This window comes from Hemiscyllium ocellatum, chromosome 42, assembly GCF_020745735.1.
Source record: "Hemiscyllium ocellatum isolate sHemOce1 chromosome 42, sHemOce1.pat.X.cur, whole genome shotgun sequence".
Taxonomy (NCBI): domain Eukaryota; kingdom Metazoa; phylum Chordata; class Chondrichthyes; order Orectolobiformes; family Hemiscylliidae; genus Hemiscyllium; species Hemiscyllium ocellatum.
The window spans coordinates 31,412,869-31,430,253 of record NC_083442.1 but is presented as its reverse complement, the minus strand read 5'-3'; the positions used below and the strand labels follow the sequence as shown (position 1 = coordinate 31,430,253).

At 45.8% G+C, this 17,385-nt stretch overlaps 1 protein-coding gene across 2 annotated transcripts in view; it reads right to left on the bottom strand.

Annotated features, from left to right (window-relative positions):
• LOC132834753 (SH2 domain-containing adapter protein F-like) overlaps positions 1 to 17,385 on the bottom strand; it is a 196,721-nt gene that overhangs the window by 173,996 nt on the left and 5,340 nt on the right. For both annotated transcript variants that reach the window (XM_060853733.1, XM_060853734.1), the window contains exon 2: positions 3,397 to 3,526. In XM_060853733.1, coding sequence (XP_060709716.1) covers positions 3,397 to 3,526 — 130 coding nt within the window. The remainder of the gene's footprint in view (positions 1 to 3,396; positions 3,527 to 17,385) is intronic.

Genomic DNA, 17,385 nt, shown 5'->3' with positions numbered 1-17,385 from the left:
TTGAGTGTAGGAGTTGGGACGTCATGTTGAGGCTGTACAGGACATTGGTGAGGCCTCTACTGGACTATTGCGTCCAATTCTGGTCACCCAGTTGTAGGAAGGATATTATTAAGCTGGAGAGGGTTCAGAAGAGATTTACAGAATGTTGCCTTGTATGGAAGGCTTGTGCAATAAGAAAGGCTGGGTAAGCTGGGACCTTTTACCATTGGAGCATAAAAGGTTGAGGGGTGACCTTATAGAAGTTTATAAAATCATGACGTGTATAGACAGCGTTAACAGTGGGTGTCCTTTCCCTACAATGGGTGATTTCAAAACACATTTTTAAGATGAAAGGAGAGTGATTTAAAAAAAAACAGGATTGGCAAATATTTTACACAGAGGGTGGTTCGTGTGTGGAATGAACTTCCTGAGGAAGATGATTCTCCATAGGAGTGAGAGGGGCAGGGTAGTTGTCAAGGGGGACTTCAACCATCCAAATATTGACTGGGATCACTACAGTATGAGTACTATAGATGGGTCAGTTTTTGTCCAGTGTGTGCAGGAGGGCTTCCTGACACAGTATGTAGACAGGCCAACAAGAGGTGAAGCCACTTTAGGTTTAGTACTGGGTAACGAGCCTGGCCAGGTGTTAGATTTGGAAGTAGGTGAGCACTTTGGAGACAGCGATCACAATTCTGTCAGGTTTACTTTAGTGATGGAAAGGGATAGGTGCACTCCACCGAGCAAGAGTTACAGCTGGGGGAAGGGAAATTACGAGGAAAGATTTAGGAAGCGTAGAATGGGGAAGGAAACTGCAGGGGATGAACGCATTAACAATGTGGAGCTTATTCAAGGAAAAGCTCCTGTGTGTCCTAGATAAGTATGAACCTGTCAGGCAGGGAGGAAGGTATAGGACACTTGAGCCGTGGTTTACTAAAGAAGCGGAATCCCTGGTCAAGAAGGTGGAGGCTTATGTTAGGACAAAATGTGAAAACCCAGTTAGGGTGCTTGAGGGTTACAAGGAAGTCAAGGAAGACCTAAAAAGAGAGCTCAGAAGAGCCAGGAGGGGACATGAGAAGTTGTTGGCGGATAGGATCAGGGTTAACCCTAAGGCTTTCCATAGGTGTGTCAGGAATAAAAGAATGACGAGAGTTAAATTAGGGCCAATCAAGGATAATAATGGGAAGTTGTGTGTGGAGTCAGAGGAGATAGGGGAAGGACTAAATAAATATTTTTCGACAGTGTTCACTATAGAAAATGAAAATGTTGGCGAGGAAGATACAGAGATATTTGCACCTAGACTAGAAGAGATTGAGGCTCATAAGGAACAGGTATTAGAAATACTGCAAAGTGTGAAAATAGACAAGTCCCCTGGGCCGGATGGGATCCATCCTAGGATCCTCTGGGAAGCAAGGGAAGAGATTGCCGAGCCTTTAGCATTGATCTTCAAATCATCATTGTCTACAGGAATAGTGCCTGAGGGCTGGTGGGTAGCAAATGTGGTTCCCTTGTTCAAAAAGGGTAGTAGAACAACCCTGGTAATTACAGACCAGTGAGTCTCACTTCAGTTGTTGGTAAAGTGTTGGAAAAGGTTATAAGAGATAAGATTTATAACCATCTAGAAAAGAATAATCTGATCAGGTACGGTCAGCACGGTTTTGTGAAGGGTAGGTCGTGCCTAACGAATCTTATTGAGTTTTTTGACAAAGTGACCAAACTGGTATATATGGATTTCAGTAAGGCGTTTGATAACGTTCCCCACAGTATACAAAATGCGGAGGAATGGGATTGTGGGAGACATAGCAGTTTGGATCAGTAATTGGCTTGCTGAAAGAAAACAGAGGGTTGTAGCTAATGTTCATCTTGGTGTCCAGTTACTAGCAGCCTACCACAAGGGTCGGTGTTGGGTCCACTGCTGTTCGTCATATTTATAAATCACCTGGATGAGGGCTTAGAAGGGTGGGTTAGTAAATTTGCAGACAACACTAAGGTCGGTGGGAGTTGTGGATAGTGACGAAGGATGTAGTAGGTTGCAGAGAGACATAGATAGGATGCAGAGCTGGGCTGAGAGGTGGCAAATGGAGCTTAATGTGGACAAGTGTGAGGTGATACACTTTGGATGGAGTAATCAGAATGCAAAGTACTGGGCTAATGGTAAGATTCTTGGGAGTGCAGATGAGCAGAGAGATCTCGGTGTCCATGTACACCGATCCCTGAAAGTTGCCACCCAGATTGACAGGGTTGTTAAGAAGGCATACAGTGTTTTGGCCTTTATTAATAGAGGGATTGAGTTCCAGAACCATGAAGTTATGCTGCAGCTGTACAAAGCTCTGGTACGGCCACACTTGGAGTATTGTGTAAAGTTCTGGTCACCGCATTATAAGGATGTGGAAGTATGGAGATGGCAAACACGAGGGGACACAACTTTAAAGTGAGGGGAGATAGGTATAAGACAGACGTCAGAGGCAATTTCTTTACTCAGAGAGTAGTAAGGGTTTGCCTGCATAGGAAGTAGATTCACCAAGTTTAAGTACATTTAAGTCGTCATTGGACAGGCAAATGGAATAGTGTAGGTGGGATAGGCTTCAGATTAGTATGACAGGGCGGCGCAACATCGAGGGCTGAAGGGCCTGTACTGTTCTGTAATGATCTATGTTCTATGTTCTATAATTACGATGTTTAAAAGACATTTGGATAAGTTCACAAATAGGAAACGTTTGGAGGGATATGGGCCAGAAACAGGCAGGTGGGACTAGTTTGGGATAGTGTTCAGCATGAACTGGTTGGACCGAAGGGTCTGTTTCCTTGAGGTATGACTTTGACTCTATGAAGAACCAATACAGGCAGGCTGGGCTCACAGACCTCCTTCTGCCCCATGGCGGTTCTGGAGCTCTATATTCTACCTTAAACCACGGTGCTTAACCATGAGGGTCAACGCTCAGTTGAAAGGAGAAATGAACAATGGAGCAAATACACAACACATCTCAGCTTTTCCCCACTCTGCTGCCAGTGACAATGTGCTCAACGCCTGGGGTGTCAGCCTTGGAATTCTCTCCCCGCTCCTTCCAAATGCTTCTTAAAATCTACCTCTTTGACCAAGCTTTTGCCATTCTTTTGAGACTCAGTATCAGATGATACTTGATAACTTTCCAAGGTGGAGCACCTTGAAATACATACACTAAATTTAAGTGCTTTATAAATGCAAGTTGGTGTTAACATCGGCAAAATACTTGCTCCCAACTTTATTCACTCATCGTAAACCTATCTGGATGCCATCTGACAAAGCACCGCAATAAAGAGTGTGGGCAGACCATAATTCAATACCAAACTGGCCCACATTAAACAGACCTCGCCTGGAAATGTTATCAGCTCAGCTCTGTACAAAATGACCTTTTATATTATATATTCATTTATTACCTGCCATCATTTTTTGGGCTTCGTAAGGTTCCATGTAGCCATCATTCTCAGTCACTTTCTCCTGTCCAACCTGAGTCACACCAGACTGCTTAGCATCGAATGGATCTGCGTAGTCTTCGAGAATAATGACCTGTCAGTGGGCACAAATTAAAACACAAAAGAGACACATTATACACTCAGCGCTCGTTGAATGCGTAATTGTTTCTGTAATGTGTTAAAAATCTGTATTCCACGGCCTGTGGGCACCAGGAACTGAGAGTCTCTCAATAAAGCAGACAAAGAGAGAGAGAGAGAGAGAGAGAGGCTTCGTAAAAAGGTGACAAACTGCAACGTGTAAATAATGTTGAGGTCGAACATTTGATACCAACACAGCATATGTGGTAAGAGTGAACTGACAGATAATCCTTAACTTCTCTCACAAGTACACAGGGAATAAAAGACGTGATGGCAGATTCATCACCATAGGTACCATTTTCCTCACTCCTTCAAATGTTGCCTACCTCATTCTTTCGGTTTTACTTTCATCCTCAGGCTTGGGAATCATTCAAGTTCTACACCTTGATTTGTGGCCCATTAACAGGTCAGGGGTAGTCGGCACTGCCCTATTGTAAAACCCCAGGCTACCTGATTCTGACAGAATCAGCAACTCCTCCCTGGTCTCAGTGCTTCCCACCGTGAGCAGCAACTGGCATTCAGAATCTGGAGTCAATTTTCTTCTTCAGTTCCTAACCCCCCCCGGGGTGTTCAAGGAAATTCGACGTTTCGGGCCAGAGCCCTTTATCAGGAATGAGGAGAATGTGCCAGGCAGGCTAAGATAAAAGGTAGGGAGGAGGGGAGCTGGAAGGTGGAGAGGAGAGCTCAGGAAATATCATTCTCCAGCCACAGGAAGAAAAACACCCAATGTTTGCTGGCTGGATAAGCAAACCCCACTCCTGAAGCAACTGCTTTTCCGTTTTTGCCATAAGGTTAAAGGCAAAGAAACACAGATTGTACTTTGCCCTCCTCCCTACCTTTTATCTTAGCCTGCCTGGCACATTCTCCTCATTCCTGATGAAGGGCTCTGGCCCGAAACGTCGAATTTCCTGTTCCTTGGATGCTGCCTGACCTGCTGTGCTTTAACCAGCAACACATTTTCAGCTCTGATCTCCAGCATCTGCAGACCTCACTTTTTACCCCAGGGGTGTTCAACCCAATTACAAAAATACTCAGCATCTAACTGGAATCTGACGCTTGTACACTCAAACAATTCGAGTCTCTAGACATTGCCAGGCAATGAGGAAACCGCTCAAGGTGAGCGGGGGAACCTGGTGAAGGGAAAGATTATCGCTAAAATTTAAAAAGTACTGTCAAAAGTGTTTTGCAATCATCAGGACTGAATTGCAAGAATGGCAAATCATACAGGGAACAACAATTTATCCTGGATGAGAAGAGACTGTTGAATGGTTGTCAAGTGAACGCTAATTGCAGAGTGATGCCATGAACCATATTTTCATTCAGTACAAATTGGCGTCTCTTACATTTTTGGCATTCTTGTGATTTTCGCTAGACAAAGACATATTGGCTGCATGCATCTTTATCCAGCAATACTTAAGTTCTGTACAACCAAAAGGTTGTAGTTCGTTGTTGGTTTTGTCAGCTAATTTCATAACAAAGGCAGCTGATAAAGGAAAGACACACACGGGTGCAGACTGAGAGCATCGCAATATTTCGTTTGCATAGGCAGGGTCATGACCCACAGGGTGTTCCTGGGAATTAAATTCAGAAGCTTTCCGAACGCAGAGCGTAGGATCCAAACTGCATAAAACAGGACGAGTGATGAGACAGCTGGAAGGTGGAGAGGAGAGCTCAGGAAATATCATTCTCCAGCCACAGGAAGAAAAACACCCAATGTTTGCTGGCTGGATAAGCAAACCCCACTCCTGAAGCAACTGCTTTTCCGTTTTTGCCCCAAGGTTAAAGGCAAAGAAACACAGATTGTACTTTGCCCATTTACTGCCATCTCTGCTTGGCTTTGCTATGCTTTCTCGCCTTCCTGGCCCTGAAGGTTTTGTCCATTTGTGGAGGGAATGGACACGGGAGGCTACCAGCATTTCTCATATAGAAAAGGCACAGTATCACAGATCGTGGAGAAGTACTCCCAAGGCCGTTGATCAGGAGACACGTGCACAACTCCCACAGTAGAGGAATTTTAATGCAATTAATATGGAATAAATAAAACATACATGAAATGACTGCGGTGGTGTTTAAACCTGTCTGGCTCATTATTGTCATTTAAGGAGGGAAATCCATTGTCCTTACTTGGTCTGACCTACATGTGACTCTATCCCATAGGAATAAGGCTGACTCTTAACTGCCCTCTGAAATGTCTGAGAAAGCCACAACAAAACCAGTGTGGCCAGAGCATGGACTTTTGATCTTAAGGTGATTCCTCAAAGTGTAATCCCACCATTGCTATGCATTTAACAAAGCCTGTAACGTTTGAACTTTCAGCTTTATTTTCTTAAATTCTACTTAAAACTAAGAAGCTCTGCAATGTGTAACTTTTAACCTTATTTCATATGTTTTACACTGCACTATAATCACTGTAATGTTTAGCTTTTAACTCTGTTTTTCCTTTCTACCTTGTTCTTATGATTCTGTACCTCGGTACTATCCCCAAGATAACACCTTGTGTGGTGACATTATGCATTTTTCACTGGACGCCTGTACTTGAATGCACATGGCATAAAATCAAAGTCAAATCAAAATCAAACCTAAACGAGCTATTTGAAACCACACCAACTACTGACCCTCCTCAAGGGCAATCAGGAAAAAGGCATTAGATGCTGGTCCAGTTGGGATTCCTACATCTCATAAATAAATAGCAAAACTGACGAAATACAGCAGATTCTGGAAATCCGATTTCTGCCCTTATGTCATCGTTATCTCCGACTCTCTCCTTCCCTTTGACTCTCTCCAGCTCCATTCCTGTGGTGAGGTGTAAATAAACATTGGCGCCAAGCCCTCCACCTCCATCAACTTGGCACAGCAACTTTGCTGTCTATCTCCACTAACTCGGTCTGACCTGTTGAGCTAACTGAACTGCAGCAAGAAGATGGTTGTACAATCTGTGCCCAGTTAATGCCAACTCAAGCTGAGTTATGGGCGGCATGGTGGCACAGTGGTTAGCACTGCTGCCTCACAGCGCCTGAGACCCGGTTTCAATTCCCGCCTCAGGCGACTGACTGTGTGGAGTTTGCATGTTCTCCCCGTGTCTGCGTGGGTTTCCTCCGGGTGCTCCGGTTTCCTCCCACAGTCCAAAGATGTGCGGATCAGGTGAATTGGCCATGCTAAATTGCCCGTAGTGTTAGGTAAGGGGTAAATGTAGGGGTATGGGTGGGTTGCGCTTCAGCGGGTCGGTGTGGACTTGTTGGGCCGAAGGGCCTGTTTCCACACTGTAAGTAATCTAATCTAAACATCTAATCTAAGCAGCAGCTGAGCTGCTACCCGACAGTGGGTCTGTGTGGAGCTTGGACATTCTCCCTGTGTCTGTGTAGGTTTCCTCCAGGTGCTCCGGTCTCCTCCAACAATCCAAAGATGGCAAATGGGGCCAGATGAATTTAGGATATCTGGTCGGCACGGACGAGTTGGACCGAAGGGTCTGTTTCTGTGTGGTACGACTCGATGAGTCTATGTGCAGGTTAGGTCATGGGGAATGCAGGGATGCCCTTTGGTGGATGGGTGCAGATTTGATGGGCTGAATGGTCCCTTTATGCAGGATTCTATTCTCTCTGACAGCTGCCTGTCTTGAGATTGATAGTCATAGAGAGTCATAGAGATGTACAGGATGTCAGTCAATGTACCTTGGGCTGTTCTGCTACCTGAAAGACTGACACAGCAACTGAGTTTTATTCTGGAGGTTTAAAGTCCCCCTCCAGTACATTACTGAGGCTAGCTCTCTGCTGCAGGAGTGCTGCACTGTTGCTGTTTGTTTTGGATGAGGCAGGAAATGAAGGCCCTATCTGGGCTCAAAGCCTCCTATTGGAAGAGGGGCACTTTTCCCTGTAATCTATTCACTCATTACCCAACATCCCTGAAGCAGAGTAGTGGGTCACTGCTGCTTGGGGGGTGGTGGGGGGGAGTGGGGGGGGGGGCGGTGGGGGAAGAGGGTGCTTGCTGCATTTCCTACCTTGCCTGTGAAACCCCAATTCAAATACTTGGCCAACCCTAAACACCTTTGTGGTGTTGTCAGATTGTAAAGGGTACTATCTAAATGTAAAGTATTTCCTGCATTCTAAAGCAGGAAGGTGGAAAGACACAAATGCATGATTCACCCCTTCCCCCTCCACCCCCCAGGACACGCTGTCACCCTCAGCCTCACAGTCACTTGGGCCTGACACCCAGGACTTGTGGAGACTTAGCCAGCCCTCAATACCCTGGCAGGGGGGCTGGGAGGGGGGTGGGGGGGAACCCTAGCTCTCTCCCCCCCCCCCCCCGAAAAGAAAGTATCAAAAACCGAGGAGGAGGGATGAACGGAACAATCACCCCTTTGTCAGCCAGGGTTCCCCTGGGGATAGGGTGGGAGAGTGGGCCATTAGCTGATTGAAAAGCTAGTTAAGAAGCACACGCCTGCAGCATTGGACAGAGAGGCAATTGGATATGTCAGCCCATGTCAGAGCCGAGGAATTTCTCTGTTCTTTAGCAGCAGGTTAGGGTTTAGCTGCCGAGATGAGCTTTTGTCTTGTGAGTGAGTGCAGGATGGGACTAATATCAATTACAGCCCGTCAATCACAAGCAATCTCAGGGACATGCCGGAATCTTCCTCCAGCACGCCAACTGAGACACATTCAAAAGCTCCCCTGACTCTCCCTCTGTTACCTTGCCCTGCCTCGTTCAGACATTGACAGATCCCCACGGTGCATTTCCACGCGCTCGAGCTCAACTCTCTATGATTCTTTTGAGACTAACTTCACTTGTCTGGCCAGTCTCATTCCGAGTCTCTCAGCCTTGACATTCCCAGTGAGCCAAAGGAACAGTATTCAAAATCATCCAGTTTCCAGCTCCCGGTTGAACACACACAGTCAGAGAGAGAGAGCAACACACACATAGACACACACACACACACACACACACACACACAGGCAGAGAGAGACAGGGAGATAGACAGAGAGAGAGAGATAGGGCGAGAGATAGAGAGAGAGAGGAAGACCACACAGAAACAGATAGTGAGAGAGAGAGTGAGAAAAGAGAGACATAGAGAGAGAAAGAAAAAGTAACGGAGAGAGTCTCTCTCTTAGATCCCTCTTACTCTTAGACAGGGACAGAGCCACAGAGAAAATCAAACCAACAAAGTCAGAACTGGAAGGACAGTCAAGGAGAGAAAAAGAGAGGAACAGGGACAGAAACTCAGAGAGGGATGGGAGACAGACAGACAGAGGGAGAAGCAGAGAGACAGACAAACACAGGTGCACAGGGAGATAATGAGTGACAGAGAGAGACATACAGAAAAAGAGCAAAAATAGAGACACATACAGGGAGGGGGGTGTGGTGTGCAAACACAGAAACAAACGTAGATCTGCCCATTCACATGAAACACACGGAACAAGGATGATATCACAGAGAAATTGGAACACCCAACTCTGAGGGAGCAATACCTTTCCATTTCTGGAGTTAAAAGGTTGATTTTATTTAGTTTGAAAACGCATTGTCCTATCGTCATAAATAATCAAACCTAATTTGTGCTGTGATTTTCTTCTCCCTGTCTACATCGATGTGGCTGTCTCTATCTCTCCATTTGTAATTCTTTCTTATCAGTGCTTTTCATTCCCTTTGTTATTCTGCTTTCTCTATCTGTAGGTCAACGTGTATCACTGTGACTCCAATCTCTGGGTTTCTCTCTTTACCACTTTCCAATGTGTAAATGATTAATGTTTTCCCCCATGCCCCTTTGTCTCAGTCTGTAGTTCCCTCTCCTCCCTTCCAATTGTCTCAATCGTGATGCTTGCAGAGTTGAACAGCCCGTCTCACTCTCAGGCGCATTCCAATGGATGCCCGCAGACACTGCAGTTTAAGTGCCTGCTGAACTAGACCCCAATGAGGAGCTGAGAGGTGGAGAGACCACTGAAAAGGATTGGGGATGGTGGAGACTGGGGGGAGGAATGTTGAACCAGGCTGGTGTAGCTGCAGCATTGCTCACTCTCTGTGCCAGTGACTGAGCTTCCCAGTCTCCTGAGTACTTGCTGCAGGAGCTAAAGAACAGGAGCACTGTTTGCAGAAGCTCTAATAAATGGCAATAGTCTCCAGCAGGTTACACACAGAGGTCAGGCAATTTCCTCGTGGGTTAAAGCCTGACACATCAACAAAACATATTATTCCAGAGGATCCCAATAGGAAGGAGGACTATACCTGGATTAAACACACTTATTTGGACAAGGCAACCACTATCACATCCCTTCCCAAAATTTCACTCAGACCCTAAACCTTTGCAAAGTGGTTGGGGTGGGGATGAAGGAGGAGGAAACGAGGATGCTGGAAGACAGCAGGGAGAGATGAGGGGATTTAGGATCCTCGTCTCAGTGGAAACAAAGACATGGTAGACTCTGATCCTTCCCCACTCTAGATTCTCTTTCTTAATAGATTCTCTCAAATCCAGCCTGGGATTTCACAGGATGTGGGCATCACTGGCCATGCCAGCATTTTCTGCCCGTCTCTAATTGCCCCTTGAACTGAGTGCCCTACTCAGCCATTTCAGAGTCACCCACATTGCTGTGGGTCTGGCATCAAGTGTAGGCCAGCCCAGGTAAGGACGTGTGGGAACCAGATGGGGGTTCCCATCACTGGTACTGATTTTTTATTTCATTAACATAACAAAAATTTCACCAATTCTTTCTTTTTTAAATGTAACCTATTTCTTCCAATCAACCTTTTCAGAGATGTTATTACACAGCTCTGGAGCAGCTGGGATTTGAATCCAGACCTCCCAGTCCCGGGATCACATCATTACCACCACACCACAAGAGGACCGATAAATTATAATGGTGAGATTTGCACCCACATCCCCAGAGTATTAGGGTAGACGTCTGGATTACAGGTCCAGTGATGTTACCACTACACCACTATCTCCAACCTCAGTGTGTGTGCTGGTGTGTAAATTGCCCCCAGTGTGGGACAGAACGCTAGCCATCTCAGTGATGGGCAGTGTTGAAGAGGAGGGCCAATTGCCAGGGCTCTCCTTCAGAGGAAGCTGATGGGGTACAACAAAAGGGAGCCTGATTCCGAACTGGCCCTAAGTTTCACAGCAATGCAGAGCATCTGAAATAGAACAAAAACTGAAAATGCTGGAGAAACTCAGCAGGTCTGGCAGCATCTGTGGAGAGAGAAACAGAGCTAATGTTTCGAGTCCAGTGACCTTTCAGAGCCCAAGAGTCTGAACTGGAGCACTATTAAAGAAAGAACATTGACTAGATCGCTTACAGAAACAAACAAAAGCGTTCTCTGGCTCAGTATTATACCTGGATGCAATTCTGCATTAGCTCATGTCATTGACATACAGCACAGAAACAGACCCTATACCTAAACTAAACTAGTCCCACCTGCCTGCACTTGAATATTTCTTATTCATGAACTTATTCAAATATGCAGATTTCTCCAGCTTCCTCATTTCCCCTCCCCCCACCTTGTCTCAGTTCCAACCCTCAGACTCACCACTGCCTTCTTGACCTGCAATCTTCTTCCCGACCTCTCCGCCCCCACCCCCTCTCCAGCCTATCACCCTCACCTTAACCTCCTTCCACCTATCGCATTCCCAACGCCCCTTCCCCAAGTCCCTCCTCCCTACCTTTTATCTTAGCCTGCTTCGCACACCCTCCTCATTCCTGAAGAAGGGCTTATGCCCGAAACAGTTGATTCTCCTGCTCCTTGGATGCTGCCTGACCTGCTGCACTTTTCCAGCAACACATTTTTCAGTAATGCGAATTATAGTTCAAATTGTGTAATTCAGCACACTGGGTCATACAGTCAGACTCCAACTAGAATCCAGCATAAAAGAAGGACTTCAATTTACGTAGCGCCTTTCACAACTCTGGTACACCCCCAAAGAGCCATGAATTACTGTCATGGTTCTAATGTCAGGAACTGCAACAGCCAAACTCTGCACAGCAAGATCCCACAAACAGCAAGTTAGTAACAACTGGACATAACTTTCTTCCACAAATTTGGTTTGATGGAAACAGCAATGGCCATGACAGCAAGGAGCACACCCCAGCGTTAGATACAGAGTAAAGCTCCCTCAACTCTCACCCTATGTATCTCAGCCCTAATATTCAACCACCTGATAAAAGAGCAGCTCTCCGAAACCTAGTGCTTCCAAATAAACCTGTTGGACTATAACCTGGTGTTGTGAGATTTTTAACTAATATACTAACAGTGTGATCAACAATCTGAGTGTTCATGGTGACCACTCTATGAAACACTATTTGAAATCCCTGGAATGAGGATAAAATGTAATCACTTAAACTTTTGATCCCAGCATCAAAGAGTGCAGTAAACTGGGACCATTGGCACTTTGTAATGGAGCCTGCTCTACTCTACAGATTGGAGGGGGCAGACAGGCAAAGTACCCCACCCCCTCCACCCAGACTGCTGGCTCCAGTCATCTGGGGTGACAGCAAACCTGAGGATTTTCAGGAATTCAGTTTCAAAACTCTTTGTTCAACAAAGGCCCTGCCTGCTTTCCACACCACAGGTAGCTCACACCCAACACCCAGGCAAGTGCAGTCGGCAGTGACTACACAAGCTCAATGTGCGAAGGATCTTTGCTCCATTCCTGAGTCAGTGAGATTTACTCATCTGTCCACTACATTCACCAGGGGTCATCCATTACTCCCACCGCACACCAGGCTGACATCCTCCAGCAGAGACGCTCACAGCAGGATTGGAACCAACAGTGTCACAAGCTGGATGTGGTGAATAGTTAGTTCCCTACCCATGGGACTGGAGACAGGAAGCTGTGACAAACCAATAAAGCGACTTGTAATTGTATTAGTCACCAGGATCCCAGCAAGGAAATAGATTTCACACTCTCATACTCTAGTGTTAATCAAGCTGGCTTGACATCTCCCTGGTGAAGACAGACAAATCGTTCTCCATCTAATACACAGGACTCAGCCAACCGACCCAATGCCATTGTAGCAAGAGTGACCACCTCCCACAATCCACCCCAGCAGCAACTTCACATTGTCCTGCTCAATAACCCACTTGATCCTGAGGGGCCAATGCCAAACACTTTCTTTACATTTCCAACGGATGGTCAACGTGTTAGCTCAGGAAATGTGAAGAGCAATTCCCAACACCTTCATCAGAAATGGACTCTCCTTTCACATTATAGCTTGGGGGGTGGGGGGGAGGGGAATGGGAGCAGAGCAGGATTAATTACAAAGTGCCAATGCTCCCAATTTCCTGCACACTTTGATGCTGGGATCAAAGGTTTAAGTGATTGTATTTTACCCTCATTCCAGGGACTTCAAATAGTGTTTCACAGAGTGGTCACCATAAACACACATACTGCCACACATTCTTTCTATATTAGGGCTGAAACACATTACTGAGACTTGAGAGAGATTTACTCTGTATCTAACCCCGTGCTGTCCCTGTCCTGGGAGCGTTTGATGGGGGACAGTGAGAGGGAACTTTACTCTGTATCTAACCCCGTGCTGTCTCTGTCCTGGGAGTGTTTGATGGGGACAATATAGAAAGAGCCGGTGTTGCATCTGCCTGGAGAGATCTGATGGGAGTTGTGCTGAGGGAGTACTGATTTTTAGCTATTGAACTACAGACTTTATCATAGCTTTTTCCTGCTTTGTACTTTGCAGCAACAATAGCAGGATAGCAGGATAGCAGGTGATGAGTGGGCACCCTAACTGACAGGTCTGCTGCCTGTCACCTCAGGAACATTCAAGCTAAACGTAATAACTCCAAGGCAAGTGCAGTCTCTAAAGGAAACAGCCAACTCAGAACAGACCGGAGGACAGCGGAATCAAAATCCTGATTGTTTCTCATCTCTGTGGCATAAGAGCAGACTGGGCCATACAACAGTGAGGGTTAGACTGCTCTGTAAGCACCAGATGCAATCGTACATAGAGTGTGAACTCTCTGCCAGATGCTAAATCTTGATATGAGCATTCTGTTTTTCTGTGCTTCAGTTATAATGTGCACTGTCAAAGCAGAACTTATTTTTATGCCAAGGTTGGTTTGCCAAAACAATGTTCTGTTTGAGTAAAGTTTCTATAGTCTGCAAAGGGCCAGTTGCCTATCTCTGCTTTGCAGGGAGTTTAATCACTCAGCTACAACCAATTCTGGCAGAACACAAGGGGGCAAAGACACATTCAATGGCACTGTCCAGACTGGTGCCAAGTATACCAGCCAGAGGATCCTTCAGTTGTGTTCAGTTTTTTTTTGCTCTTTGTGTGGTAGACAGTCAAGAGTCACAATTGACTTTAGCATTCCTAAGGTGGGATAATTTTTCCACAGTGCTATTGGGGTGTTTGATGGGGATAGTGTTGAGGGAGCTTTATTCTGCATCTAACCCCGTGCTGTCCCTGTCATAGAAATGTACAGAAACAGACCCTTCGGTCCAACTTATCCATGCCAACCAGCTATCCTAACTTAATCCAGTCCCATTTGCCAGTATTTGGCCCATATCCCTCTAAACCCTTTCTATTCTTGTACCTATCCAGGTGCCTTTTAAATGTTGCAATTGTACCAACTTCCACCACTTCCTCTGACAGCTCATTCCATACACACACCACCCTCGGTGTGAAAAAGTTGCCCTTTAGGTCCCTATTAAATCCTTCCCCTCTCACCTTAAACCTATGCCCTCCAGTTCTGGACTCCCCCTATCCTGGGGAATAGACCTTGTCCTTTTACCTTATCCATGCCCCGAATGATTTTGTGAACCTCCATAAGGTCACCCCTCGGAGTGTTTGATGGGGACAGTGTCGAGAGAGCTTTACTTTGCTCCTAACCCCCTTGCTGTCCCAGTCCTGGAAGTGTTGGAGGGGGACACAGGATGTGGGCATTGTTGACTAGGCCAGCATTTATTACCCATCCCTAATTGCACAGAGGGCATTACGGAGTCAACCCACAATTCTCTGGGTCTGGAGTCCACGGATACCAGATCAGGTAAGGATGACAATTTCCCTTCCCAAAGGTAGAGGGAGTTTCACTGTCTATCTAACTCCATGTTGTCCCTATCCTGGGAGTGTTTAATGGGGAGATGTGGGAGAAGTTTAATCTGTCCTGTGCCCATAAAATCATAAGACATAGGAGTGGAAGTAAGGTCATTCGGCCTTTAGAGTCCAATCATGGCTGATGGACATTTCAACGTCATTTACCCACACTCTCCACGTGACCCTTAATTCCATGCGAGATCAAGAATTTATCAATCTCTGCCCTGAAGACATTTAATGTCCCGACCTCCACTGCGCTCTGTGGCAATGAATTCCACAGGCCCACCACTCTCTGGCTGAAGAAATGTCTCCTCATTTCCAGTCTAAACCGATCCCCTCTACTTCTGAGTGGACACTTGCTCACCGGAATGGGTGAATGCAAAGATGGCTCAAGACAGATCCCAGTTCAAATGCAATGTCACTCCTGGTCAAACTGCCCAGTAGTAAACATGCCTCCCAGTTCACAGGTGAGGGTTGGCTGACACACTGAGGTACCAAAAGCAGCTGGGACCCCAACCCTCCCCCTCTCCGTCCACAGTGAGAAGCAGATCCTTAGGTGAGGAAAAAAAAACTGGCCTTTAATCGACCACAGAGCACCAAGTACATGGGGAAGGAGGGTAAATGTGGAACAACTTAAGATTTCTGCAGAAGATGTCAGTTGGTTGGAGTTTCACATGGAAAGTAACGTTTTTATTCATTGGAGTTTTCTGTGTAGTAAGAACAAAACTAATTTAAAACAGCGCAATATAATCAGCCAGGATCAAACGGCAACTTCAGACAGAACACTATGGCTATACCTGAGACTAACTAACCGTTTCCTACATTTTGCAAGTGTACGTAAGATAAATTGTCAGAAATTAAATTTAACTCAACATCAACTGTTTGAACAAAAAGGAAAATGCTTTACTATTATTTCAGATCCTCTGCTTTTCAGTCACCCAGGACCTGTTTCATTTGTTTCACAGTCAGGATTATTCGCACTCCTGGTGTTTATATCCTTAATGAGTGACTGCTTGGAGCCGTAACATGGAGGATACGGTAACATTCTTTGAACACCCCACCAGCATGGATAAAAGTGCCACTCCACATTGAGAGGAATCATTGTCATAAACATGTTTAGTCTTGTCCCCATTCCCTGTGTAAAATCGACATTGCATAAAAGCTGACTGAACAGTGATTGGGTGTTGAATTATCACAGATCATAGTGGGCTACGGTCCTCGAAAATACTTTGAAAAACACTCTCTAATGAGCTATCCATTCAGCCCATTCCCACTTCCCAGCAGTTAACCCAGAACCCTGCAGGTTATGATATCTGAGGTGCTTACTTTAAATTCACTCATAGGAGGTGGGCCTTGCCAGTTGGATAAGCATTTATCACCCTAGTTGCCCTTGAGGTGGTGGTAGTGAGCTGCAGTGTGCTTGCTGTAGATAGACCCACATTTCTGTTTGAGAGGAAATTCCAGGATGTGACACTGAAAGACTGGCGATATATTTCAAAGTCAGGACGGTGTATGGTTTGGAGGGGAAATTTCAGCTGCTCGTGTTCCAAGTAAGTGTTGACCTTTGAGAATGACATGGTCATGGTGAAGATGCTATCTATGTATCTTTGGTGAGTTTCTGCAGTGCATCTTGTAGACAGTACACGCTGCTGCTACTGAGTGTCAGTGGTGGAAGCAGTAAATGTTTGTGGACGTGGTGCCAATCAAACAGGAGCTGCTTTGCCCTGGACGGTGACAAATTTCTTGCACCCATCCAGGTAACTGGGGAGTATTCCATCACTCTCCTGACTTGTACCTTTATCCAGACACCTTTGAACTGAGTTGAGTGTTTCTGCCTCTACTGCCCTTTCAGGGAGTGTGTCCTGGATCCTTCAGGTGAAAACAGCCTTGTCAACTCCACTCTAATCCTTTACCAGTTTAAATCATGTCCCTTAGTCACTGACACTGCACCGAGGTGGTGCACCCATCTTCCCATCTGCAATTTCCAAACCCCTTGCAAGTCAAGTTTCCCCTCAAATCTCCTCAGTTCTATGAACAATACCTGCCCTATCTAACCTTTCATCAAAGCTGCCTTGTTTCAGTCCTGGGTCAAATCCTTGTAACTCTCCCTTGCAGCTTCCCTCACGTTCTGACCTATGGACTCTAATTCCACCGTGGACGCTGTAGTGAGATGCTCTTTTGGAGAGGATGGGGTGGTTGCACAGAACAGCATTGGCCCCTTGGTATCTCACCAGGGCAAGCATCGTGCTCACAAACCCTCCTTAGAGAAAGGATTCTCAGCAGTGAGTGGCGACATGACAAGGAAAATGCATTTTAACCTCAACACCTGCATTATTTCTTTATTCCAAGTTAAAAGCCCTGGATAAAAAGCATAGCAGGGTCTCACTGTAATGTACCATGAAAGGTTTGTAGAAAAAGTGCTTCTTATGAATGCCTTGATTCAGTCAGTTACCTGACACTTACTGTTAAAAGTGTTTACAATAACCAGGACTGAGTGACAACAAATGTGCATTTATATAGCACCATAAATGTTTTAAAACTGCCCCAGGTGCTTCACAGCAATACAATCAAAGACAATGGTCACTGAGGCCAAAGAAGGGATATTAGGATAGGTGATTAAAAGTGTAGCCAAAGAGATGGCTTTAAAGAATGTCACAAAGAGGAAAAGAGAAGCTTTAAGGGTGAGTTTCTGGAGATGGGACCCAAGCAGTTGAAGGCACAGCCATTAGTGACAGAGTAGAGAGACTGGAGGATACACAAATGCAGTTTGGCTGGTCATCCCCTT